General features: G+C 25.1%; 4 protein-coding genes across 7 annotated transcripts; 2 read left to right on the top strand and 2 right to left on the bottom strand.

Moving 5' to 3' along the window:
* Positions 1–2: 2 nt before the first annotated feature.
* LOC122849073 (phytanoyl-CoA dioxygenase, peroxisomal-like) lies at positions 3–17,076 on the bottom strand. Its single transcript, XM_044147624.1, has 6 exons — positions 16,940–17,076; positions 1,116–1,271; positions 789–1,025; positions 465–663; positions 240–401; positions 3–143 (listed from the first exon to the last, which is right to left on the bottom strand). Exons 1-6 carry the CDS (start codon positions 17,002–17,004, stop codon positions 3–5), a joined length of 960 nt encoding a protein of 319 aa, XP_044003559.1. The 5' UTR covers positions 17,005–17,076.
* On the top strand, positions 1,343–13,917 carry LOC122849069 (G-protein coupled receptor 161-like). Of its 2 annotated transcripts, XR_006373500.1 has the most exons (10): positions 1,343–1,858; positions 8,911–9,074; positions 9,311–9,507; positions 9,580–10,024; positions 11,266–11,508; positions 11,570–11,804; positions 11,891–12,112; positions 12,209–12,513; positions 12,693–12,855; positions 13,447–13,541. XR_006373500.1 is itself a non-coding variant. In XM_044147619.1 (9 exons), the coding sequence occupies exons 2-9, from the start codon at positions 8,973–8,975 to the stop codon at positions 13,660–13,662; spliced, it is 1,962 nt and encodes a 653-aa protein (XP_044003554.1). In that variant the 5' UTR covers positions 1,343–1,858; positions 8,911–8,972; the 3' UTR covers positions 13,663–13,917. The 2 variants fall into 2 exon arrangements, 1 of the variants encoding a protein (XP_044003554.1); XM_044147619.1 differs by lacking the exon at positions 12,693–12,855 and having other exon boundaries at positions 12,212–12,513; positions 13,447–13,917.
* LOC122849070 (scoloptoxin SSD14-like) lies at positions 15,176–20,462 on the top strand. Of its 3 annotated transcripts, XM_044147621.1 has the most exons (7): positions 16,464–16,697; positions 16,797–16,866; positions 17,265–17,495; positions 18,140–18,556; positions 18,628–19,078; positions 19,540–19,730; positions 19,801–20,462. In XM_044147621.1, exons 1-7 carry the CDS (start codon positions 16,652–16,654, stop codon positions 19,865–19,867), a joined length of 1,473 nt encoding a protein of 490 aa, XP_044003556.1. In that variant the 5' UTR covers positions 16,464–16,651; the 3' UTR covers positions 19,868–20,462. The 3 variants fall into 3 exon arrangements, with proteins under 3 accessions (XP_044003557.1, XP_044003555.1, XP_044003556.1); XM_044147622.1 differs by lacking the exons at positions 16,464–16,697; positions 16,797–16,866 and adding an exon at positions 15,176–15,408; XM_044147620.1 differs by having other exon boundaries at positions 16,452–16,866.
* A 6,661-nt stretch (positions 20,463–27,123) lies between these two features.
* Positions 27,124–27,571, bottom strand: LOC122850354 (meiosis regulator and mRNA stability factor 1-like). Its single transcript, XM_044149513.1, has 2 exons — positions 27,320–27,571; positions 27,124–27,234 (listed from the first exon to the last, which is right to left on the bottom strand). The coding sequence occupies exons 1-2, from the start codon at positions 27,569–27,571 to the stop codon at positions 27,124–27,126; spliced, it is 363 nt and encodes a 120-aa protein (XP_044005448.1).
* Positions 27,572–27,874: the final 303 nt, after the last annotated feature.

Raw genomic sequence — 27,874 nt, 5'->3', positions numbered from 1 at the left:
TTTTAAAGATTTGACCGAAGACCTCGAACCAGAGATGATTTAAATTTCCAGACATCTTGATATTTGATATCAACACCTGGATATCTTTTTGCCATCAAATCTAATATTTCTTTCTCAATATTTTCCTGAAATGTTCCCTTTACCTGAACAAAAATAACGTTAATTTTATTATTTTTTTAAATTAAAGGAACACAGTTTCAAGGACTTTTTATCGTTTGTATATAAAAAAAAAATATTACATCAATATAGCTACACTCAGAAGCTGCGTAGTGACATGAAATTGCCTTTCTTGTTCTTGAAGATTTATTAACACCTGAGCCATGTATCAAGAGAGGATGAAAAAACACTGTGTCACCTGGTTTCATCTCAAGATCAATCCAAATCATTGAACTTGGTAAATCCTTGTAAAAAGTAAATAAATAAATCTAATAAAAAAAGTAATTTAATATTAATTTAATACGTACTTGAATACCATGATAGAATTTATTAACGATTGCATTTTTTGGATAACCATGAGGATATAGTTTATTGAGACGATGTGAACCAGGTGATACAAATAAACATCCATTTTCAACATTACAAGGTTCGATCGCTGTCCACGTAGCTACGATATTATTAGCAGGACGAAAAGGAAAATAATACAAATCCTGATGTGGTGGATGTCTAAATAAATAAATATTATTGATCAGTTATCCAAAAATAATATTTTTTAAAAATAAATACTTGAACTTTTATAATATTCAATTGATTCATTTTTTTTTTTTTAGGATGGCTTTTTTTAAATTGACCTGCTACTATTTTGTCCGGCATCTGGTGGTTTTGAAATGAGCATATTATGAACGGCCATTATATTTTTTCCAATTACACTCTCAACAATGTCAAGAATATTTTTATTCTCAATATACCGACGGAATACAACATCATGATTTATATCTTGAATTTTGTTGACTAATTTTTTATCAGCGATATCACGCATCACAGTGATCGAGCCTTTTTCAATTTTTCCATCAGCATAATCATCAAATCTTTTTAATCAATGAAATATTTAAAAAAATTATTTTTCATTTACATATATGTATAAACATAATTATTTACTGTCTTGAAAAAATATATACCTTTGACTGCAGTCGTCTAATAATTTTTGAGATATTAATTTTGGAATTACAAGGTAGCCATTATTTTCGTAAAATTTTCTCTGATCAATTGTTAATTTTCCATTGTTTTTTGTTAAAATTAGTTCACCATTCATGCTTGATATCTTTATTTTTTTCCTGAAACATCAATAAAATATGTATATATTAATTTTTTTATTTTTTATTTTCCAATACGCATACCACAAGTGGTTGTTTAAATAAAAACTATGAAACACTAGTCGAATAAAAAGGGTAAAATTCACCCCTTAACAGACGCCGGCGCATTGTCATTGATCAGCACGTGGCATCAAAAGACTTTCTGTCGAATAGTCAGACAAACGGTGACAAACCGTGCTTCTTGTCTTTTCGTGATTTTTACCCCTCAATATAATAAAAATATAAATAAACAAGCAATTTTTATTTATTTTTTAAATAAAAAAAACTAAATGATAATTTTTTTTGTTTTTATTTTTCTATATAAAAATATTTATTGTAAAAAATTTTTTTGTTTAAAAAATTGTGATAATAATTTAAAATTGTGATAATGATATTTTAGTTTAATTAGAAAAAAAATAATGACAATATAAATGACGTGAAAATAGTTCATAAATTAATTTAATTTAGATGTGAAAAAATTATTTATTTTTTTTCGATATAGATAATTTTTTTTTTTCAAATTTTCATTGTAGAAGAAGAATTTAATGCAAGGGGAGTTTATTGATGTGGTGAGTTTTTAAAGGAATGCAATAATATTAAATTGATTTATGATATATTAAGTTATTTAATTTAGTAAGCCAAAAGTACTAATGAATATTTTTTTTAAAAATATGGTGAATATTAAAAATGATAGAAAAAAAAAAGTGAAAAACAAGTTTATAAAGTCATTCAGAGACAATCGATGGTATACTGTGTTTAATATTATAGTGACGAGGTCTTCAACCTTACATATAATGTGATCGACATTATCACTATATACATGTATACGAAAGGCACCTGTTAAAAAAAATATATATATATATTTAGTTATTTACTTATATAGAAATTAATAAAATTTCCAATATTAAAAAATGCCCAACTTTTTATGAAAAAATAAAAAAGACAAATTAAAAAAACAAACAAACACAAATTATTTAATTAATTTAGAAAAAATAATAATAAATAAAGACCTCGGTAAAAAAATTTTATTTAATCAACAATGGAATATTATTGATTATTCATTTAATAAATAATTTCATTTATCTGAGTGAAGTTGATAAGAATAGATCCATAAAAAATTCATAGATGTATAAATTATTTGAGTCTTGAATAATTTTCAAATGGAGTATATCTATAATGAGTGTCTGCTCCAAAAAAAAAAAAAAAAAGAGATAAAGAGATAAAAAAAAATAAAAAAAAAAAGGTCAGGAGGGTGTTGGTGGTTCGTATTAAACACGAAAAAACACTCGGACCAAAAGGTAACATCTGGATTAAATGGCATACGTGTTTTTACGAGTCGGAAAATATACTAGATATTAGATACGGGAAACCTACACAATTTATATGTCTATATATGAATGTATATATTTGTTTTTTTTTGCAATTTGGCTAGACACCTTGGCGACAAAATGAAAGATAAAAAAAACAATTCTAATGATAATATAAAAAAATTTGTAAACTCAGCGCATCAAATTAGCCAATTGGACAAATTTCAATTATTTTTTTTAAAAAGAAAATTAAAAAATGATTGATTATTGAGAAAATAATTTAACGTCAATTTTCAAAACAATACGAGTTATTGAATTTAAAAAAAAATTACACACAATTATGGACGTTTCAATTTTGATTGAAAAAAAAAATTCATATAAAAGTTAATCTTTTTATTTATAAAAAAAAGAAAAAAAATAAATAAAGAGAAAATATTTTTTGATTAAAAAATCAGTGTACAAAATAAATATAAATATTTGAGGTGTAAAAAATTTATTCAATAATAAAATGAACATAAATTTAATATCCTCAGGGAATATTTTTCTAAGTTAGTACTCATTTTTTTATTTGTTGCTCTTTTGATTTTTTTTTCTTTTTCATTCTTCAAAAACAATATTCACAAAAAAATATATTTATATTTTATTATTTCCTACTTTTCAATTTTTGCCACCATCAGTTTATCAAAACTTTTATCCATTAAGTCATTTTAAAGCTCTGATATATGTACATATACCTATATAACTTTTTTTTTTTTTTTTGTTTCTTCATATATTTTTATTTTTTACTGTCATGGTAGATTGAAATATAACGTTAAAAAAATCAGTACATTTACGATAGACAATAACATACATATGAATCAAATAAAGACAAAAGATCCAATGCTAATAATAAAAAAAAATATAATATAATGAAAATAGGGGATGAAAAAAATCACCTGTCAGAAAATGAAGAAAAAAATTCAATAACATTTCTGATGGAGATAAATTTTCACCGTTTAAATATTTCATTCATTTTTTTTTTTTTTTTGACGAATAAAAAAAATTTTTTAAACCAATGGTTTTTACAATTTAAAATAATATTTATACAATTCTTTTTTTTTCTTTCGTTGAACAGTAGAAAAAAATCAAGAGGGTCATGTCAAGGCTAGAAATAAATTTATCGATACTTATTTTCACGGTTGAATTAATTGAAAATAAAAAATTTAATAATAATAATAAATAGTTTTAATTGTTAGCAAGCTTGCAAGTTTAAAAAAATTTTTTTTTTTTCGTCATCTCATTTTCATAATTGGAGAACGAAATTTGACAATTAATATGCAAAGACAGGATATAGGAGCCCCAGGTGGCCAACAATGTCAGCAATAAACACACCCCTTGGTGTTTAAATGTCAAATAAAAATGTCGTGTGAAAATTAACCAACTCTCCTTGTTTTTTTTATTTTTTATTTTTAAAAAATTTATTTTTAAATTGTCATCTTTTGCAGTAAAATTTTCTAATGAATTTATCTTGAAGTATTTTACTCATTTATTCATCTAATTTCTTTTTTTTTAATCATTTTTTTAAACATATAAATATCTATATTTTCAAAACTTGTTTCCTGTCTTCGTCTCCGTCCAATATCGTCGACGGAAGGAATCGCGTGCTAACTTACAAAAATAAACATAAAAGAAAAAAAAAAACATTAAAATCTTAAACAAATAAAAAAAAAAAAAAAATGTAATATTTTTAAACATGTAAAATAATATACGGAAAATAAAGATACATAAAAAAATATTGAAGTTTTTTGATTTGTCGAAATAAGTAGGACATGATCAATAGGACCAGTTTCAATTCGGCATGTGGTTATTGAAATAAATAAATAAAAAATCAACATTGTCAACTTAAATTGTTTATATTAAATGAAAAAATTTAGCGTAAACAATTGAAACTTTTTTATAAATATTTTATTTTGTGCCTAAGGTAAATAATTAAAAATCATACAAGTAGAATCCATTTTAAAATGACTTTTTAATATATTTCTGTGAGAAACACTTTTTATAATTAAATATTGATATTGGAAAATAAATAAGAAAAAAAATATATAACAAAAAAAAAACAATATACTTATATATAAGTTGATGGATTAAATCAAACTTTGAAAAAAAAAAAATTTATTTTTTTTTTTACAAATATAATAAAACAAATAAAAAAACTAATCAACGATATATTAATTTTCTATCTCTATAAAATAAACTAGATATACAATTTTCTTAGAAAGAAAAATAAAAAAACTTTGTAAATTAATAAACTGCAATTGCGAGAAAATTAAAAGTTTTAATTTTTTATTTGAAAACAATTGGATTGTTATCAAGGTAATAAAAAAACCCATAAAAAATTCAATGTTAATAATTGATTATAAATAATTTACATAAAAAAAGTAATACATTATTTATTTATACATTATAATTAATTTAATTACACTGTAATTATCAAATGAAATAATAATTGAAAAGTTGAAATTTAATGTATATAAGTTTGACATTTGAATACAATAAATATATACAGAATCAAATGAAGCATTGAATTACGTTAATTATGATAATTGGTAACTAATGACTGACTCATCATTGAATCATAAATGACACATTACATTTCAATCGATTTATTTATTCAAACACTATTAAACAATCGTTGCGTGACCCATTTCAATCTATTTTAGAAAAAGAAAAATTACTAAAATATATCATGCGAAAGTAAAAAAAAAAAAAATGAATACTCCAATTTAATACTTTATTTGTATTAAAATTAAATAATAAATTCTTTGAATTATTAATGCCAAAATTAATTGGAAAATATTTGGGTCAAATTTAGCATTTTATATTTTTTTTGTCCATTCAATTTTAAGGTTATTTATTCATTAAATTAATTATTAATTTTTTAAAAAATAACCAAATGTTATTACCCCAATTATAATACTAATAAATATCATCCATGCACAAAAATAAACACAACAAGTGTAGATAAATCTTTTCAAATAAAACTCTTCAATATTATCATTTTCATTGTAAGAAAATTGTCGTACATTTTTATCGTCAATAACAACGGTTGGCATTTTTTTGTAATTTTCAAAAATAATTATTTAAACTTCTTGATAGGTTAAATTCTGATGGAAAAAAAGTTATAAAAAATTTCATTGGTATTTATTGATGCAAATTGATCATTAAAATACCAAATCTTTTTTAGTTATGACTAAAAAAGTAATAGTAAATTATTTTAATACCATTGAAAGTTTATCTCTTCAAGTTTTTCAACTGCAAACAACTGATTTTTCAGCGTCACGTTTGGAATTTAAAAAATAAAAATAAAAAAAACTATTTTTAATTTTTTATTTTATTTATGGAAAATAATAATAAAAAAATATTGATCAAAGTCTCCAAAAACGTGACGAATAATCAACATTTATTTGTCAGGAAACAAAAAAAAATAAAAAAAAAAACAGGAGCGTTTATGTTCTCGAGGTCTGTGTGGTTCAAGGTCTTTTATTCTTATATTATTCACGATACTGATCGAAGAAAAAAAAAGGATGTCCGATGATGAGGTAAATTTGTGTAATCAATCATTCCACCCTTCATTAATTAAATTTTAACATCTGAGAAATCTTAATATTAAGTTACACATTTGTATGAATTAATTTTCTCAAATATTAAATTACAATTTTAACAAATTTATTAAAGTAAAATAATTTTTCATATATTTTTCATCAATTATATAAATATGCTTATATATTTTAAGCCTAAAAATTTTTCTCTCTCAAAATTGAGTAACAGTCTTCTTGTAAAATGCCCATTTCAAAAACTCAGTAGGTATACGACCTTTTATCTTTTGTGAAATTTTTTTTTTTTTGTACATAATAAAAAAAAAAGAATCCCCGCCAAGTTTACAAGATTTCTCAATTACCCCGCGGCACTAAAAATGAAAAAAAAAAAAAATGTTCTAAGAAATTTTTCCGAAGGGAAAATCAAAAAAAATAAACCTTTTTTTTTTTTTTCAATAATTTTGTTTGAGAATAAAATCAAAATTACCAAAAAAAGATAAGATATTCATTACGTTATTTCTTTAGACAAATTATGAAATGCCGGCGTTGTTTTTTATGTCAAGAAATTGCAAGAAAAAAGTAAAAAGAAAAAAATTTAAAAATAAAAAATAAGTGCATCACTTGCGGGGTTGGTAATTCAAATGAAATAAAGTAGATAAAATGGTAAAGTAGAAAATTGAAATGATGAGACATTAAAAAAAAAAAATATAAATAATAATAAAAATATAAAAAAAAGTTAAATCTCAAAAGCTTCTCAGATTTATTTAGTAAAAATTGAAAAATTCGATTCATCATGAAGCTTTCATTTATACGAGCCATTTTTTTTTCTTTTGCAATAGCTTCTGAAATAATAATAATAATAATAATAATAAAAATATTCTAAAAAGGCAAAAGAAGGAATTTTATCAATTTAAAAAAGTTGTATGAGTTGTATATTTTCATCCATTGGGGAGCAACAGAGTCGACAATCGATCGATCTATATGTCTTTCCAACGAAAATAAAAAAGTGAAAAAAAAAAGTGTTACTATGACACTTTGTTTTCCTCAGTATTACACACTCAGTATTACTCACCACTGATCGATTTTTTTTAATATACTATTATTATTACTATTTCATCAAATTTTCAACCACCAAGGTATCGTGACTCACGAAATGTTGATAACTCATTTTTTTTCTTTTTTTTTTTCCATATATTTATGAATCATTTTACAATAAATAAATAATTTACAATTAAACGGAAATACTTGTAAAAAAAAAGAAAAAGTAAGTTTTTTATAGTTTTGTGTTTTTTTTTTTTTTTTTTTGAGTTATAAATAGAATTTAGGGTTGGTTACTTCGTAATGGATAAATTGTTCTGATTTTTCATGATGGAAACCACCCCTTTTGTAAGCACACACACCTTACACCCCCAATTGAATTATTATTATTATTATTATTATTTTCATTGAGAAAAAAGATGACTTGATAGACTTTATATATTTTTTTTAATTCAAAATTTTATTAATAAATGATATTTTTATAAAGAAATTTTCCAGATCTATGAGTTAATTTTATGAGATATTGAGTAAAACATTTCCGGACATGTTTATTTGGTCAAGCGTATAAATGATGAAATGCCTTTCAAAGAAGATAAAGGTTGTAGTTCAATTGATAAAAGTAAAAAATAAATTCTATACAATAAAAATCGTCAAAAGAAATCATAAAAGTTATTTGAAAAAAAAAATCGACTTTTATGTTATATTTTGAATTTTTATTTCTATATTATATATATAAAAAATATAAATAAAGAAACATATAATATAAATAGTAAAATATATTTTTCAATAAATAATAAAAAAAATTATATTTTAAATGACATTTAATATCAACTCATATTAAATTGCAACATCAATCATGAAAAATATTGAAAAATTTCATATTTACCATGTTGAACCAATATTTTTATTTAAAAAAAAATCCATTAAACTGACCTCAATATATTTTGTTTATACAGTAATTTATTTATTTATTTGTTTTATTTACTTTATCATAATAATAAAACCTAAATGATACTTATTATTTATTATATATATTTTCATGATACAAAATATTAAGATTGAGTAATCATTGAATTAAAATTACCTGCGGATAACCAAAAATTTAATTAATTAACAGAGAGAAAGATGATAAAGAGAAAAATATTGAAATTAATGATGTCAATTCACTAAGTAACAAGTTACGATACAATAAGCAAAGTTATACATATATCTATGCTTTTACACAATTTAATATAGTGGTTAAATTGTAGTGGTAGGGTTTGTGATATAGTAAAGCAAGAGGTTCGAAGGGGTTGATATATATATAGAAGGATACTAACATCATCAACAAAAACACATCAATGTATATATCGTACTTTATAGTTTGTCTAATAGTCGATAATGGAACCACCGCGCATACTAAATAACGATATATATATGACTTCATCATGCGTTTTCCAACATGCTATCCTAACAAAGAAATTTCATTAATTTATTTTTATCTATCATTTTTTATTTATCACTTTTATCAATATTTTAATTCAAAAAAAAAAAAAAAAAAACTTTATACATTTTTACTTTATACAATAATAATCATAGATATATAAATTGACATATTGACAAGCTTTATCAAACAGAAATTGACAAATAAAAAAATTATAGAAAAAAAAGAAAATATCTATAAATAATCAAGCATTATTTTTGTTGTTACTTTATTTACAGGTAAAAAAAAGTACGAGCTGGTTCAGTTAAATATGGATTGATGATAAATAAAAGATAGCGGTATGGGCCCTTGGGCCTTTGGTTTACCACTTTTCCTCATATCAGCATTGGGCCTACTTGTCAATTCTTATGTACTTCTTGTTGTTCTTGGTCTGCGAAAACAGGTTATTTTTTATTATTTAAAAATTTATATGGTTTTTAAATTAAAAAAAAATATAATAAATTGGAGTGATTTTTGTAAAACAGAGTAAATCAAAGACAAATTAGTATGCAAGGAAAATGATGAAAAAATTTTCTATGATTTTCTAGAAAAAGATTGTAGAAAATAAAAATAAAATCATTTTCATCAAAAGTATCATTTTATAAAATATAATAATCGATTGAATAATTTTCTTTTCAGCCCCAACAACAACAAACAGCAAATACACTCTTGCTAGTTCATCTTAGTGCTGTTGAATCAGCAGTTTGTATTGTTTCAATTGTATTCAGTATAAGTGGATGGCCCATAACTGACACATGGTGTATGTTTCATGGATTATTATTGACGTTATTACATCCGGTTGCACTGTGGACGGTGACAGGATTAAATTGTGATAGGTAAATTTAAAAATAAATATATATAAATATAAATTGGTTAAAGTATAAAAAAATGAATTATTACTTTTGAAGGTATTATGCAATTGCATCACCACTACATTATACAGCAAAGGTATCACCGAAACGTATTACAATTGGTCTTATTGGTTCATGGACAATTGGATTGTTGCTTTGTTTACCTCCATTGTCGGGCTTTGCACCATCATATGAATATAATCCAGGTCTTGGATGTTGTATACCTGATTTTGGTAACAATAGTTGGGGTATTAGTGGATTAATATATTCAATTATTTATATATTCATTGGTCTATTGTTACCGGCAATACTTGTTACAATATGTAATTTACGTATTTTAAGTATTGCCAGATATCATCGTCATCGTATTGCAAGTGCAATTTATGAAGTTACATTGAGTGCACAAGTTACAATAACACATCAAAGAAATCCATTTTTTATACCAACAATTACAGCACCAAGTTCTGGTGGACCACCAAAATTTCACAGTGCAGCAAGTACAGTAAGTTAATTATTTATTTATTTTTTTAAATAAAAAAAGTTTTGAAATAGTTTTTTTTCAATATTTCTTAAAATTAAAATGATCTTTAGCACAAAGAAATATTTGTTTGATAGAATTTTTCATCAGAAAATATAATATTTGAATTTAAAAAACTCAGCAGTTGATCTCGTCACTTGATTGACCACGTATTTTTATTTTTATTTATTTTTAACAAAAAACCCTAAAATATATTTTTTTTAATACTAAAATATCAAATACCTTTGTTCTTCGTAAACTTAAAAAGCTATAAAAATTAGAGCAACATTTCATCTATAAATTTAAATTTATATTTTTTTAAGATTATTCAAGTTACAATACTTTAATTTATGTATTTTTTTATAATAGTTTCTTTCAAGGAATAACACAATTCCCACACATGGTTACCAAGTGCATAGACATTTCAAGTAAAAACCACATATGTAATAAAATTAAACTATAAATTATAAAACCAATAAAACGCATGAAAAAATATTTAAACGGCAATTTTAAGTTTTTTTTTGAATTTTTAAGTACTTGTAATTTAACACCATTCTTTTAAATCCACACAATTTTACATCAAATTCCCCATCAGCTCTTAGTAAATATTAATGATTTTTTACGTCAAACTTCAACAAATTTAAAACTATATATACTCGGTTTTAGTTGCTTTTCATTTCTATGTACGTCATGTTGTTACATCTTTGAAAACAAATATCGTGGTAAAGTTGAATACATGGTATGATATTTTCCTAATAAAGCATTTGATCAAATAAATATTTTATCGTTTTAAAAATCATTTTAATTTTATGAAATATTTTTAAAAAATTATTTTCTATTTTTCCCATATTTTTTTACATAATAATTCATGATTAAATTATCCTGTCGTTTTGATGCACAAAACGATAACGGTTTAATGTCATTTTGGTCTCTTTATTTCTGCTAGGAAATATCAATAAAACATTATTGACAATTCAATGACACGAATTGATGATTTTAAAAAATACCAGATTTATTTTTAAATATTAATTTGATAAATTGAAAAAAAAAGTAAATTCATCGATGCAATTCAAATCAAAGCTAAAGCATTTCTTAAAAAAAAAAAAAAAAAAAAGCAATAATAAAAAAATGACGACATGACGTGATAATATATCATATGTTCATTGCGTATATGTTAATCATTCACACATGAAAACTAATTAAACTTTTTTTTTTTTGATTTTTAGGTCATGCAGTTAGTCGGATCATTGTATTTATTGTATTTACCATATTGTGTATTAATATTATGGGAATTGGTGTGTAATGGTAAACATTTTCATGTTCATCCAAAAATACTGTCCTTGGCCTCACTATTATTGGCCAGTTCACCACCCATTAATGGTTTATTATATGGCCTCAAGTCACGAACTCTACGTCGTTCTGTTCAGAATTATTGGCGAAAAAAAATAACGAAATCCGAATTGCAGCAGGTAAAAAAAACTTGTGTAGGCAAAATAAATCTACTTTTATTAATACAATTAAATAATTTAGGAAATTCAAGCAAGAACACCAAGTGTAGCTGGATCAAGAAGACCATCAGCAAGTGGTCCAGTATCATTATTTCCATTTCCTCCACTTCAAAGAAGATTAAGTGAAGCATTATTAAATTTAGGAACAAAATCACAAAATTCTGGCTTTGATAATAATAACGTTATTGGTTTCAATAAAACAAAACTTCAATCAGCAGCATCATGCAATACATTACGAGTACCAACAACTGAATCAAGTAATTTTATTATATTATTTAAATTATTTAAATTATTTAAATTATCAATAAATTAAATTTGGCTTTTTTATTATTTTTTTTGGAAGATGAAAGTAACACAAGAGTTGTGAGAACAAGCACAAGTGCAGCAAGTTTAATGGGTCATTTTAAAAATGATAGAGAACAAGTTGATATTAATTTATCAGTATTTGATACATCAAAGAAAAGTCCAAGAATATTAATAACACGTACTGAAAGTTTAGATTGTGATAGTCCAATTATAAAACGTACAAGTATTACAAAAAATAAAAATTCCATCATAAATGAGAGTAAGTTTTGTTAACTCTAATTACAACATTTTAGGGTTTTTTATTTTTTTCTGCTTGCAATAAATTTATGCAATTATTATTTCAATAATTTTTAAGAAGAACGTGGATTGAGACAAATGAGTGCAGGTAGTGACAGCAGTACTGGCAGTAGTGAAACAAATGTTTGGACAACAAAAATATTGCCAAAAACAAGTGGTACTAATTTAAATAATTCAATGGACAATTGGCCAACTGGTAAACGTTTTACTCGTGTTAGAACACTTGAAGATATGATGCTTGCTAGTAATCGAGCTAGTAATAATAGTGAAAGTAGTGATACAACTGATACAACAACTGCCACAACAATAGCATCATCAACATCAACAACAACAACGATTTTACCAACAAAATCAATAACTATGGTATTTTAATTTATCTAATATTATTTAATTTATTAATTTGATTAATCAGTGATTGTCAAAAAATCATTTTTCAACATATAGAAAATATACATTGAAAAAAAAGTTAGTGTAAGGTTTTTTTCACTTTTTCAAATGATTATTATTATTTTCTTTCTATTCATTTTTTCATGCTTTTCAAGGGTGAAAGAAAAAATGTCATTACCTAAGATAAATATACAACGAAAGTTAATCTTCAAAGTTTCATTGTCTACCAGGCGACAATCCGTCGCCTATCGGTCCCTTGGAAATACAGCAGGTGATAAATTGAGTCTATGCGAAAATACGACACGCTTTTGAAAAACGGTAAAATCATTAAACTCGAAAAGAAAAAATCAACCTTGTATATAAGACAAAAAAAAAAAATATTGTCAGTTAAAATTTTTCATGTGTATCAAATTGTTATTGCAGGTCTAAACATTATAAACAAAAATTTGATGCAAAAAAAAAAAAAAAAAGGAAAACTTAAAAGAACAAGTTTTTTTTTTTGTATAAAATATAACGGTGAATTTTTCTTTTGAAAATTGTTATGATGCTTTAACAAACGAACAATAGCTTAAGTGTATATCACTAATTTTAAAAAGCGTAGCGTATTTTTGCACGGTGAGTCTCAATTATCTTTTTTGTAAAATTGAACTTTTCTAAATTTCCGGTAATATGCATGAAAAATTTTTTCTTTCATCCTAAATAATAATAATAATAAAGTTCTATAAGAAATAATAACAAAATATATACTTTATTATTTTCAAATAAATTTTTTTTTAATTTTTCTTTAAATTTTTTGAATTATTTTTTAGTTTCTAAATTTAATTGATAAAATAATTATTTATTTATTCATTAAAAATATTTCAGTTGTGTATAATTATTGTGTATAATGTTATTGACCTCACATTTTAGGCAAACGAACAATCAACATGTGACGATGAAAACTTGAATGATAAATTTCATATAAGTAATGATGACGGTGATGATAATGAAGAAAGTCAAACAAATTGGAGTAGCAGTGATGATAATGATAAATACATTAATGATGATATTAATAATGATAATTATATAAAAAAAATTAAAAATGATAAAACTGGTCATACTAAAAAATATAATAATTATAATTGATAACAAAAAAATTATAACTGATGATAAAACTAAAGAGGATCAATTGAGGCCACTTTTACAACCTCGTTAAATAATTTTATAAATTGCTTTTTCAGTTTATTTGATTTAATATTTTTTAAACAAAAAATTTATTATTTTTTCAAAATTTCTATTTTTTATTTTCATTCAAGTAAATTTGTCAATGAAAAAAAAAAAACAATGCGTGTGACATATCCAAACAGTATTTTTGTACTTGTGATTCGAAAAAAAAAAAAAGTTATATATATCATATATAAAAAAAATAAATTATATCTTTGAAAAAAATGTATTTATTTAAATAGAAAAAAAGTTTTTCAGTAAAATATAAAAATAAAAAAAAAAACCATCGATAAAGTTAAATATCGATTTAACGGATTTATTATCATTAAATACTTGGGGTCAAATAATTTTTATTTATTTTTGAACTATAGTTTAATTTGTAGGCCAATTAATTGGTGAAAAATTATATCATCGTGTAGTTTATATATATACAATAAACTTTTAAATTATTTGTTGAAAATAAATTGGAAAAATAGAAATAATTTATATTAGCTGATAAATGAAACTTGAATTTTTAAATATTTCTCGCTGGTTGAGAATATGTGTTCGTGATTGTTGAAAAATTAAAGTGACTATTAATTATTAATTTGTAACTATTAAATTTGTCCGTTTATGAATATTATTATATTATAAAAAACTAATAGTTGAGAATATTGTGAATGATGAATGAATAAAAATATGAATAAAAAACAGTTTAACTAGCTGAATGTTTATAGATTTTTTTCCCTTATTATTTTTTATTTCAAATTCATGAAATGCATTTATTGTGAATATTTCTTTTTGATCTATTGGCTTTGCCAATGCCCCAATGACAAATTTTTTTCGAAATTGTCAGTTAATTTACTTTTTTTCTGTCACTTTTATTTTTCTTTTGCAATAAAAAATATTGATTAAAAGAATTTTATCATCACAAGCTGCAAGATCATAAAACCTTTCTTTGCTCATAAAGAAATAATTATAATACAGGTATGATAAATACATGTATAGTGTATAAAAAAAAAAAAAGGACTGGAATAAACACGCTCGGCACACGCGGGTTTCGTTTCTGCCAGCATGTGATGATCCGGTTTGCTCGGTTGGGTGTCCTCACGACATTTTCACTTATTTTATAGCATTTTTTTTAAGTTTTTTTTATTCATACACGGAATTCAAGAACGCTCTGCAGACTTACCATGAGTAAAAAAAAAAACATCCCATTGGTTTGACCATGAAAAAAAAAAAAAAAAAATTAGAAGGACGAGCAAGATTTTTCCCAATATATTATTTGCGTTACTTTGTCGAATGTAAATTTTTCAGTAATATGATATTTATATTCACAGACACAAAACCACGTGGAAACATGTTCCCCTCTTTTTAATTTCCCCCCACATATTTATTATATAGAAATTTTTTTTTTTGGCGATATTGCCTTGAATATCTTCGGTTGAAGCAGTCTGATTAAAATTGTCGTTGGATCTGGGTGTCTTTTTTATTGTTGAATTAATTTTTTTTTTTTTTTTTTTTTTATATAAATATATTTTTCATTGAAATGTACATTTATTTGTAAAATATATATATATATATTTTTTCGATACACTAATATAATTTGTTTTCAACGTGGTTTATTTGGCGAAATATGACGAAACACGAGGACGTCAACTTCATGGCCTTGTCGGATTCAAAACCCAGGTGTGTTTATGTTGAATAAAAAAATTTAAATATTAATTTTTTTAAGTAAAATTTTGTTTATAAATTAATAATTAATTTTTGGCGATATTATTTTTACAATTTTTTTTCCGGGCTTTAGCGATTGGAATGTTAATTTCGTTTTTAAATTTTATACTGTAATCGAAGTTTTGATTAAATTTGTTCCAATTTTTTTTTGAAGGTTATTGATAAGGTGGCGAAATTTTTATTGGAGTTTGATCTTAAGATAAACATTATCAAAAATTATTAATAACGAGACCACAATATAGTTACTAAGTTCAGGAAAACATTCTTTTAAATAAAACGTAATAAATATATACAAGGGGTATATATCAACAAAATTTAAAGCTTGATAAAAAAATATAATGTTTATTGTATGAATGAATAATACAACTAACATAATCAACTTTATTTTTTATAATTTTGAATGAAAGAAAATTTAAAATTAGTATGTAATTAAAATTTTTAAATAAACTTTTTTTTATTTTTTAGTACAAAAATTTTATATTTTTTATTTTTTATTATTTTTTATTATATTTATATTCTCCAGTCACGAATATATAGAAAAAAAATCGGAATTCTTCCGTTAAAAAAAAACTCTTTAAACTAAGTGCTTCTGATATTTTTTTTTCTCTTTATTTTATTCATTTCCTTTACTCGTTTAATTTTTTTTCCGATCGTCAAAGTATTTAAAGATAAAAAAAAAAAAAAAAATTATATTCTCACATGACAAGGAGCGTAAAAGTGATCTACATCAAGTGAATAAACATCAATCTATTTCAAAATTTTAATTAAAATTAAAAGTAAAAAAAAAAAAAAAAAAGTTATTAAATTTTTTTCAGCAAACATTTTCCATCATAATTATCTTTTCTCATATAGATTTGTTTTAATTTATGGAATAATAGACAGGTTAATGAATAAAATGATTAAAATTATTATTAAAAAAAGTAGTGAAATAAAAATATTATTTAAAAGAAAAACAAAACTATGTATATCAAAATTGCGCGTGCCCGGATCGATATGAACGTGAGATGTATCGTGAGTTGAACTGGCCACAATCAGTGAAAACTCAGTGATGAAAAAGTACTTTTGTGATATTAAAAAAAATAAATAACTATAATCCTAATAATAAAATCAATTATTAACATAAAAAATGTCTCGACAATTTAGAAAATCTCAAATTTAAAAAGAAGAAAAAAAAGTTGTTATTTAAATTACAAAGGTTATGAGATGTTCATGTGTTCGAGATGTTACGGATAGTGTGAAAAAACGTAAATCATTGAATAATAAAAAATTATATAAAACAGAAAATATTATTGTTAATAAATATTCAGAAACAAATAAATTAATAAATTTTCATGATCGACAAGTTTTAGCTAAGTTAATTGAGAAGAATTCCACCGAGGGCGACAGCTCTCGACTCGTATATTTAACATCGAAGTTAGTATTATGTATATACGAAAATGTTAAATAATATAAATATATAATTTTTTAAACAAATAAAATTACTTACTTTATATTTGATGAATGTTTAAATGTAGAAATATAGAAAAAAAAATTTCTTAATTTCAATTTCATTAAAAATTATACGTAAATACTTTAAATTATTAACGACAATATTTTTATATTGATATTTTGCACAATTGTAAAGTAAACTACTCAATGACAAGACAAAATATGATAAAATGTGAAAGGAATCGTATCACGTGACACGAGAATTAGCGAATAGATTTGTTTAAAAAAAAAAATATGAATATCAAATTGATGAATTTTTTTTATAATTAAAAAAAATAAGGAAAACATATTTATAAATATTTTTTTGTTTATTTATTATTTAGACCCAAGAGATTGAGACAAATCATCGTGGCTTCCTTAATAATAATCGGAGTAATATTTATAATAATAACAGCCACATTAACAGAATGTGGAAAATCATTTACAAAAAATGATAATAAAATATTGACACCACCAGATCCAGAACAATTTCAACCACCTTCTTGGAGTAAATTAAAAATATTTAAAAGTGGTGCTGTTTGTTCAGATGGACCACCATGTGCATCAATTGGAAAGTAAGCCTAAAAATATATTTAAAACGATATAAATTTAAATTATTTAAATTTCATTTCATTTATTATCATTATAAGTAAAACAAATAACAAAAATTACTATTACATATGCTAATTATGTTCTCATTTATTAAATTTACGTACAAAAATTTATCAAACTGTTTATTAAAACACAATTTTGTTTCCATAGTATTTATTTTACTCCACTAAAAAAAACATAGCTGTTAGAATAATTAAGATATAAAACTCATATTAAAACAAAATAAAAGTCTAAAATATTTCTAAAACCCATTCTATAAATGAGACGTGGCTTTTAAGATTTTCATCAAGAATTTTTTAAGCTTTTCACGGTAGTTTTTTGACAGTTATTTAGTTATTTTAGATAATTACTAGTTGATATTTTTTCAATCTTTATTTCAAAAAATTACTCCGTATTTATTTTCATATTTTTCTGAATTTTTACGATAGAAAATTAGTAGTAAATTTCACCTCAGCCAGTCTTGGCAAAAATATTTATACATCATTTTTATTCAATTACATTATTAACATCAATATGAATCAATTCAATTAAAAAAAAAACGACGACAATAGTCAATAACAAATCGTATTTATTTGTTTAACTAACAAATTAAATAATTTAATTAAAGATCAATATTGGAAAAAAATGGATCAGCTGTCGATGCAACAATATCCACCATGATTTGTAATGGTCTTGTTAATATGCAAGCTATGGGAATGGGTGGTGGTTTTATGATGACAATTTATGAACGTTCAAATAGACAAGCATATTTTTTGATAGCCAGAGATGTGGCACCAAGTGCAGCTCATGCAAATATGTATAAAAATAAAAGTTCAGATTCATCAAGAAAAGGTGTATTATCAATAGCAATACCAGGTGAAGTTGCTGGCTATTGGGCTGCTCATCAAAAATTTGGTAAAATACCATGGGCTGAATTATTTGAACCAAGTATTGAACTTTGTATTAATGGATGGAATATGACTAAAGCCATGTATGACGATTTATCAGAAAATATTGATATTGTTTTTGATGAGCCAACATTGAGGTAAATTATATTGATTTTTTATTTTTGACAATATTTAAATTATTTTATGGTTGTTTATTTTTTTTATTTAGAAAAATATTTGTTGATCCAAATACTGGAATTATAAAAAAACCTGGTGATATTATAAAACCAGATAAATTATGTGATACAATGCGTATACTTGCTGATAAAGGTGCACCAGAATTATACAATGGTACACTTGGTAAAATAGTTGTTGAAGATTTACGTAAACGTGGAAGTATCATAACATTTCAAGATTTTAATAATTATCGTACAAAATGGAGTAAAACATTGAGTACAAATTTAACTGATGGTGTTAAATTATTTACATCAAATTTACCAAGTAGTGGTGCACTTCTTGCATTTGTTTTAAATATATTTGATGAATTTAAATTTTCTCCAGATAGTTTGAAAGGTTGGAATAATACAATTCAAACATATCATAGAATTATTGAAACGTGGAAGTATGCATATGCTGTTAGAAGTAAAATGGGTGATGCTGATTACGTTGATATGACTGAGGTAAATTTTTTTTATATTTATTAAAAATACTAATATTAAATATTAATGTAATGTTTTCTTACGAAATATATATAACTATATATATATTTTTTTCTTTAAGTAGAATATTTTTTGTAGGCATATTTGAGATAAATTTTTTCGCCTAAAATAAATATTTGTGTTTATTGTTAAATAAATACAATATTGAAAATTTAATTTTCATTTTCTAAAATATAATACATATAATACAATTATTTTTAATTACGCATTGTAATATTTCTCATTTTCTAATAATATAATTTCCATCAAACATCAAAACTTGATTTCATAAAAAGTTACATTAATTTTTTTTTTTTTTAAATAATAATATTAATATTTATTGATAAACTAAAGGACTGTTTAGTTTTGTAAACTTGTTCTTTTAAGCTTTCTTTTTTTTTTTTGAATTAAATTTTGCTAAGAAATTTCAATTTTAATTTCAGTTGCTAGGAAATTTAACATCAAAAGAATTTGCAAAATCAATTAGACAAAAAATAATTGATGATAAAACTTGGAATGATCCAGCTCATTATGGTGCTGGGGATGAACTTTTGGAGGATCATGGTACAGCTCAAATATCCGTTATGGCACCTAATGGTGATGCTGTTGCTGTAACAAGTAGTATTAACACGTAGTAAGTAAAAAAAATAAAAAAATTGTTTTATTATAAATTTAATAAAAAATATGATTAATTAATTTTACAGTTTTGGAAGTGGTATAGCCAGTGAAAGAACAGGTTTTCTATTCAAATGCCATGACATTGAAAAATGATGTCATCAAAAACCATCATCAATGGTACCATCAATTTTAACAACACCAGATGGAGATGTCAGAATGGTTATTGGTTCTGCTGGAGGAACAAAATTCATCGTCATTTCAAATAAAATGAAATTTTCAAATATATTTATTTAAATTTGATTATTAGGTAATTAAAAAAGCTTTAGATAAATTGATTACATTAAACAATTATTTCCAATGCAAGTTGAATATGAGTTTGGTGTACCAAATAAAATTATTGATGGATTGAAAAATTTAGGACACAGCACGTCACGTTATCGTGATCGAGGAAGTGTTGTTTGTGGTATTTCACAAATAAATGGTACTGTTTTTGCAAATGCTGATTATCGTAAAGGTGGTGATGTCTTTGGAATCGATTAATTTGTGCAGCTAGAGTAAAAAAAATTCGAACAAAAAACCAATAATTGTTATGAATTTAAGAGAAGATTAATACTCAGTGCATTACAAACAATATAAAACATAAATTCACAAAGATTAAATGAATTGAATGATAAATTACATAATTCAAATGAATTATTAAGATCCTATATCAATGAGAATAAAGCACTTAGGAATATTTTTTTTTTAATCACTCATTTATTTATCTTACTTTAATTTAATTACTTTCTTCACTTAGAAAAATAGAATTTTTTTTTTTTATTATTCAGAAAAGAAAAATATGGGGAAAAAAATTCTAAATATATCTTTTTTCTTGATGCAATTATTTTAAATAATTTTAATATATTTGAACGAAAAAAAATTCGTCAGATTAATTATCTAAAAAGTTATTGATTCACTGTCAATATTTAAATCATGTACTACATTCGAACAATGGTATATTGAATATTAAATAATAATGATGGTAATAAGCAGATATTGAAAACTCTCTTAATAAATGTAAATTATTTTTTTTTACTTTCTTCATTTGTTATTTATCGACAAAACATTCCCGAAAATGGCATTGTTTAATCCAGCCGATTTTATACCACTTGTTGCTGCATCGACTAATTTTTATACGTACATTAATTTGTTTTTTTTTCAAATTTCCATAATTTTCAAATTTTCAGAAAATTAAATGTGACTGAAGTCTTTTTAGTATTTCTTCCACCATCGAAGTAACAGTATTTCAGCTTTTTCTAGAAAAACTTTGAATGTATTATAAATAAAATTGATAAGAAGAAATCATTTCTCTGAGGGAAGAAATTTCTCTGATATTTTTCCGAAACTGGCCCACTTTCTCTTTTTTTTTTTTTAATAGGTTCCCTGGTGGAAATATTTCTCCGCCATTTCTCCAACCACGGGTCATTTTCGTAAAAAAACGGAGAAAGTTAAATTTTAATAAAATCAAAGTTAAATTTGATAATAGTCGAGAAAGCCTCCACCTACGACATGTGCAAACGGGTGAAGCGTTCAGAACTGCCGCATCGAGCAGGCCAATGACAGGGGTCAATCTACCCATGAACAGGTTAGGGTAGATTATACCCTCGTGGAAATATTTCTCCGCCGTTTGTGCGCTATTTCTATGCCATTTCTCCACCTTTTTCCAAAATGACCCATGGTTGGAGAAATAGCGGACGAATTTCTCAAAAAAAAACTATTTTCAATCCATTGACCATGGTGTCATCGAATTTTTGTTTTTTTCGTTGTATGAGTCTGTTTGGCCGCTGTGAAAACTTTTTGTTATAAACAAAAAAAATTTTGTTTATAACAATAGCATCAATTTAAATAATTTTGATAGAAAATTCAGAAAAAATAAAAAAGTTTCATGTAAAAAAAAAAAAAAAATTTTTTTTTTTTGTTGAATTATTCATTTATAAATTTCAATTGTTTATTTATACATGTTTTTTTTACATGAAACTTATTTATTTTTTTTGAATTTTCTAGCAAAATTATTTAAATTGATGCTATCGTTATAAACAAAATTTTTTATAAACAATTCAAAGCCCAATTGCAATTTTTAATTTTAAAATATTACGAGGGGGAAGTCACTTGTGTAATCTGGTGTACATCGGGAGAAGAATCTTCAATAATCTTTTGTAATCTTACAGAAATGATTACGGAAAAATCTTGTAATCGATGTAATCTAAAGTACTCTTGCAATCTTTAGTAATCATCAATAATCTTTAAAAATTTTATGTAATCACCAGTAATTTTACGGCGTATATCTGTAATCTGCAAAAATTTCTTGTAATCTTGATATGCTTACAGAAAATCTCAGTAATCTTGGGGACGTTCCAAAAATCATTCGGAAACCCGGAAGGTCAAGATTGTGATCATAGAAAATTTTTGATATTTTGTTGTGGTAGACATGATTTTTTGTTCATGTATTTTTATAGGCACAAAACAATAAATTATTATTGTTTAATTATTAATAATAATTATAAAAATACTTTTCACAACTGTAATAAGTAACAAAAGTAAATGGCATATGCAATATGGCTGTTTTTGTTGCTTACAATATCTACAGTAACCTCTAGTTACTTTTAAGTTTATTTTATCACTATATTTTTTCATCTACTGCGCCGGTCCGGGTTTCCGAGTGATTTTTGGAACGTCCCCCTTCCCTTCTCTGTTTTCAGATCGCGCATGCGCGTGTATACTTGCACATGTATAGTATACTAATTTTTTTTTTCTTTATTCGTTTTTCATTAATTTTTTTTTTCTTCTTTGAATTTTAAACGTAATCATAAAAGATTACAGGGAATCTTTGTGATTACCAAAAAAAAAAGTAATCTTGTGTAATCATTAGAAATATTGCATGATTACAGGTAATCTGTAATCTGGTGTAATCTTCAATAATCTTCAATGATCTCGTGTAATCTTTTTGAAATCTTTGAATTTTAAGTGTAATCATACATAATTACTGGGATTCTTTGTGATTACATAAAAAGTAATCTTGTGTAATCAATGGAAAGATTACATGATTACCGGTAATCTGTAATCTGGTGTACACTAAATTTTGGAGTGACTTCCCCCTCGAAATATTATAATATTTTATTTTCTTTTAAATTATTATTTTATTTTAAATTCTCGGATTTTGGGTCTGCGATGAACTACGAATGAGAGGTGAAAGAGAATCCGCGTCCCCTTTTCCCAATAGACCAGAGGTATTTTTATTAATATTTTCAATCGCGATTTCCCGCTTAACCCTTCGAAATACGCGAAAAACCCTTTTTCATCATTTTTGTCTTCATTAATTTTTCGTTTGAAGATTTTCTGCTTTTTTTTTGTTCGTCTACCATTTCTGATTATCTTTTAATTGAACCCAGCTTTTCCTTTATTTTCAGTGTTTTCCTCAATGCAATAGAAAGCTGTTTATTCGCTTTATATTTTTTGAGATAAAGATAAATAATTATGTATATTTTTTACATGATCATGATACTTACAGCTTTATCAAAACTTTCTCTGGAAAAGTCGAATATTCTGTTGTTTCTAAAGTTTTTAACAACTCTGTTGATACAATCAGAATTCATTCTCAGTCTTTTATGCTAGAATAAAATAAAAATATTTATAAATATAAATTTATACACATTTTGTTTTTCAAACGTATCAAAATTATTAACAATAACTCATTTCAGTCTCTATCATCTTTACATTTTCTGCAATATCCTCATAAAATATTCATACTTCAACTCATCATTTTTTATTATTTTTATCACTTTACAAGCCTACAGCATCATTTGTTTTAAAACAATTGTTTCTTGATTATGTATTTCATCAAGCTAAAAAAAGAATTTCGAGAATTAAATATCATTGAGTTTTAAAGAACGTATCAAAGAAGAAATTTATAAACATTATACTCACTTTATCGGCAATTTTTTTTCTATTGATATGCAATAAAATAACCTGGTTGTCACTATCGATGGTTTCGAATAATTTCAAGGTTTTTTGAATAGCTGTTATAATATTCAATATTTCCAGACTCTGAAATGAAAATAATAAAAATCACTTGAAAGACGACGAACGAAAATTTCTATTGCACAGTACACAAACAAAACTAGTCATACTTACTTCCCTCTGTAATTTCCGTATTTCACTTATTAGCTAGACCATTTTTTTTTTTTTTTTTTTTTCTTTTCATGCTTCGACGACAAAATATTTAAATACAAGTCTCTCAGTCAATTCCTTTATCAGATGAAAATAAAATTTATTGGTTTTTAAAAAAATAAATGTATAGACGCTGTGTCACTGAAACGCATGTGCGTATATGTAATCTGATATTTTTCAGGTTCACTTTTATGTGGGGTCATCTATTTCGTTATCGCAAACAAGTGGTTTCCTTCTTTATTTGAAAATAAAAATAATATTATTTTTTTTTGTTTATTCACAATTTTTATTGCCCAACCATAAACTTTATTTAAATAATTTTTTCAAATGTATAAACAATAATTCAATTTTGTATATTATTGTATATTATATACATAAACAAAACGTTTAATTAAAAGTTATTAATCACGACTACACATCCAGTCCCCGTCTTCCGTCCCCCCCCCTCAATCGCAACTACACACACACCCCTCAATCCCTAACTACCCCCTAAAAACTACCCACTAAAAACTACTCCTTGGTTTTTATTTTTTTAAATTTATTTATCACCACTCTTTATTAGGGGATGATTATTTAAGAAATGATTTTAAACCGGCCCTGTTTCCCTACTACCTGATAACAATTCATCAATTTTTGCAATAGTATCTTCATCATCTTCTTCTTCTTCATCCACTTTTTCAATAGCATTTTTGTATTTTTCTTCATTTTTTTCAGGATTTATTTCTTTATCCTGCTCCAATTTTATTCTATTTACAATAAATTCATCATCGTTAAAATTTCCCTGAACACTGATATATTGCTCTTTTTTGAAGTCATTCCTTTTTAATTCAATCTTATTTGTATAAATCCATTGTCTTATATTTTCACGATCGAGGACTCGCATTTTTATAATGTGATCATGTTCAAAACGAAGCTTCTCAATTTTACAGTGCTCAATTTCTATCAAACATTTTTTTTTGATAGATGATGAAAATGATTTAACAATGGGAATGACATCAATTTTTTCAATGAAAAATTCTTGTTTAATAATGTTTATTTCTGTAAATTCATTGAAAATAATTTTTGGTGTTTTTTTTTTTGTTTTATTGATTTCTGGGTAATGAATCAATTTCTATTACCTAATAAAATAATAATAATAATAATAATAATAATAATTCCAATAATAATAATAATATTAACCATATTTAGCTGCTGCTTTCCCTGGTAGAAATATTTCTACAACTTTTACCAACTTTCTCCGCTTTTTTTCTAACTTTCTCCACCTTTTTACGAAAATGACCCATGGTTGGAGAAAAGTTGGAAAAAAGTTGAAGTAAATTTCAGGTTGGAGAAATGGCGGAAAAAGTTGGAGAAAAGTCGGAAAAAAGGTGGAGTAAATTTTTGGTTGGAGAAAGGTTGGAGAAATTTGTCCGCCATTTCTCCAACCATGGGTCATTTTCGTAAAGAGGTGGAGAAATGGCGGATAAAAGTTGGAGAAAAGTCGGAGAAATATTTCTACCAGGGGCATTTTCGACAAAGACTATAGCCAGCAAATATACGGTTTCAGAAGTAGCCTGATGAGCTTCTGCGTATTTTTTTTTCCCTCATTTGTTCCATTGCTTTTGATATTTTTTTTTCAAGAACATAATTTGAAGGCTTTTCCTTAAAATACTTTAACTCTATGATATAGACAATGTTTTGGATGAGTATTTTTAAATTCGCTTTGCCTTCAGAATTTAGGCATTCATTTAATACTTGTAACTCATGACTGTTCCAAGACAAGCCTTTCAAGAACATATAACATTGATTATGAATCACCTTCTCAGCAGTATCAACCATGTCAAGTTTTTGACTATACGAACGTCCTGAAAATGCTTCTGCTAAATATGTTATAAATATTTCTACTTTTCCATCTAAACGAGATTCTACTATTTTTTTAATATGAACAATTAAATTTTTTTACTTCTTTCAATTCAAGTGTATAACTTTTCAAACCAGATTCGACATAGTTCCGAATTTCCCGGTTAGGATAGCCTAGTTCGAATGTTGTAATTGTACCATTTGTAGTAAATTCTTTGATCGTCAAATACCCTGTTTGATGTAGAACTGGTGTCAGCTTCATTTTGTCAGAAGGACTATTGTACATTAATTCTTCTTGAGTAATTTTCGAACAGGGATCTTCGAGAAATTGAAGAAAATTGTCGGGATAACCCGTGATCAGCTTTGTTATTATTGTTGTAGCCATTGTGTTGCACCAATAGTTTTCATCTTCGCCTGACTGAATACATGAGATGATTGCCTCTGGATTTAGGACATACTCTTCGGACTTACTAAATCTGTACCCGTTATAATATTCTTTCATGACTTCTATTAAATCTTTAAATGTGCGTTGTGTTTTAGAGCACATATTTTGAATGTCCGTTTGAAATTTCGTTTTTATTTCTTTTTGAGTAAACCCGAATAATGAAGCTGTTTTCGAGGATAATGATAAGTCTTTGACATCATTTGCCCCGGAACCAATTCCGGCCATAGCAAATTTGCAAATACCGGTTACAAAAACGAATTTACATTGGCTCTTTTTTAATCCAGTGAAGAAATCTTGGATACTTCGTCTAATAGGCGCTAGTACTGGCATGTTTTCATCTAAACCGTTGATTGGTGCATCATATTCATCGATCAACACGACAGGATTTTTTGTTCTAAGCTCGAACATCAATCGTATTAACATCAATCACTTTCTCCACCTTTTTACAAAAATGACCCATGGTAGGAGAAAAGTTGGAAAAAAGTTGGAGTAAATTTTTGCTTGAAGAAAGGTTGGAAAAAAGTTGGAGTAAATTTCAGGTTGGAGAAATTTGTCCGCCATTTCTCCAACTATGGGTCATTTTCGTAAAGAGGTGGAGAAATGCCGAAGAAAAATCGGAGAAATATTTCTACCAGGGCGTATTTCCATGATCTGGGTTTAATGATATAATCTCACCAGTAGGATCCTCAGATATAATACCAACATCTTTCATTTTATTACTTTACTTATTTTTAACCCACTTCACAGTTATTATATGATCGGACACTTTTTCATTAGCCATACGATGTTCAGCTCTAAAAAAAATTTGTTAGTGATGACCAGTTGATATAAGTGAATTAAATAATGAAATATTCATTTTACCTCTTTGCTAAGATGTTTGAACCGAATCTAACAATTGCGGTACTTCCATTGACAGAAGCTATACACGTCCACCACAATTAGAAGCTAAATATTTTAAACGATCTTTTATGCGAACGAGTTTCATCTCAGTTGAAAGATTGGTAACTAAAAGTATATAATTTCCAGGAGCCTAAAATTAATAACACATAATTTAAATTAACAAATTTTAATGATGATAGAAATATTTAATAAAATACCTTGGCCCGTGCTTTTACTGTAAGTGGTCCCATAAGCTGTTTCAAATTATGGTGTTCATCAGCACACTTTATAAGATCTTCTAATGCTTGACCATTATTCAGCAATATAACATGTGGCTTTTTTCCATGCCCAAGATCACTAAGATGAGCAGTAAAATTATCATTACTTGATATTAATATTATTGCTGCTGAACTACCATGAATGTCAGCAAATCGACGAATTGATTGTTTTATTTTTTCATTTTTATATGTTGCTGGAACATGTATCATGTCGACTAATTTTAAAAGTAATCACATACAGCAATAAACCAGCTTCTCTACAATCATGAAAAAATTGGTTTCTAACGACTTGTGCAACAGCTGCTCCTGATACATATTCTGGTACACGACAATTTTCGATATCCCAAATGACATCAATTTGAGGTAATGATGATTATTGTGGTTTTGTTGATTGTTCAAGAACCTAAAATTAATAATAAATGAATTAAGTAATCAAATTTTAACGATGATAGCCTTGGTAGAAATATTTCTCCGACTTTTCTCCGCCATTTCTCCACTTCTTTACGGAAATGA

Source organism: Aphidius gifuensis, linkage group LG2, assembly GCF_014905175.1.
Source record: "Aphidius gifuensis isolate YNYX2018 linkage group LG2, ASM1490517v1, whole genome shotgun sequence".
Lineage (NCBI taxonomy): Eukaryota > Metazoa > Arthropoda > Insecta > Hymenoptera > Braconidae > Aphidius > Aphidius gifuensis.
Note: the sequence above shows the minus strand (reverse complement) of the source record. Positions and strands in the feature narration are given on the sequence as shown.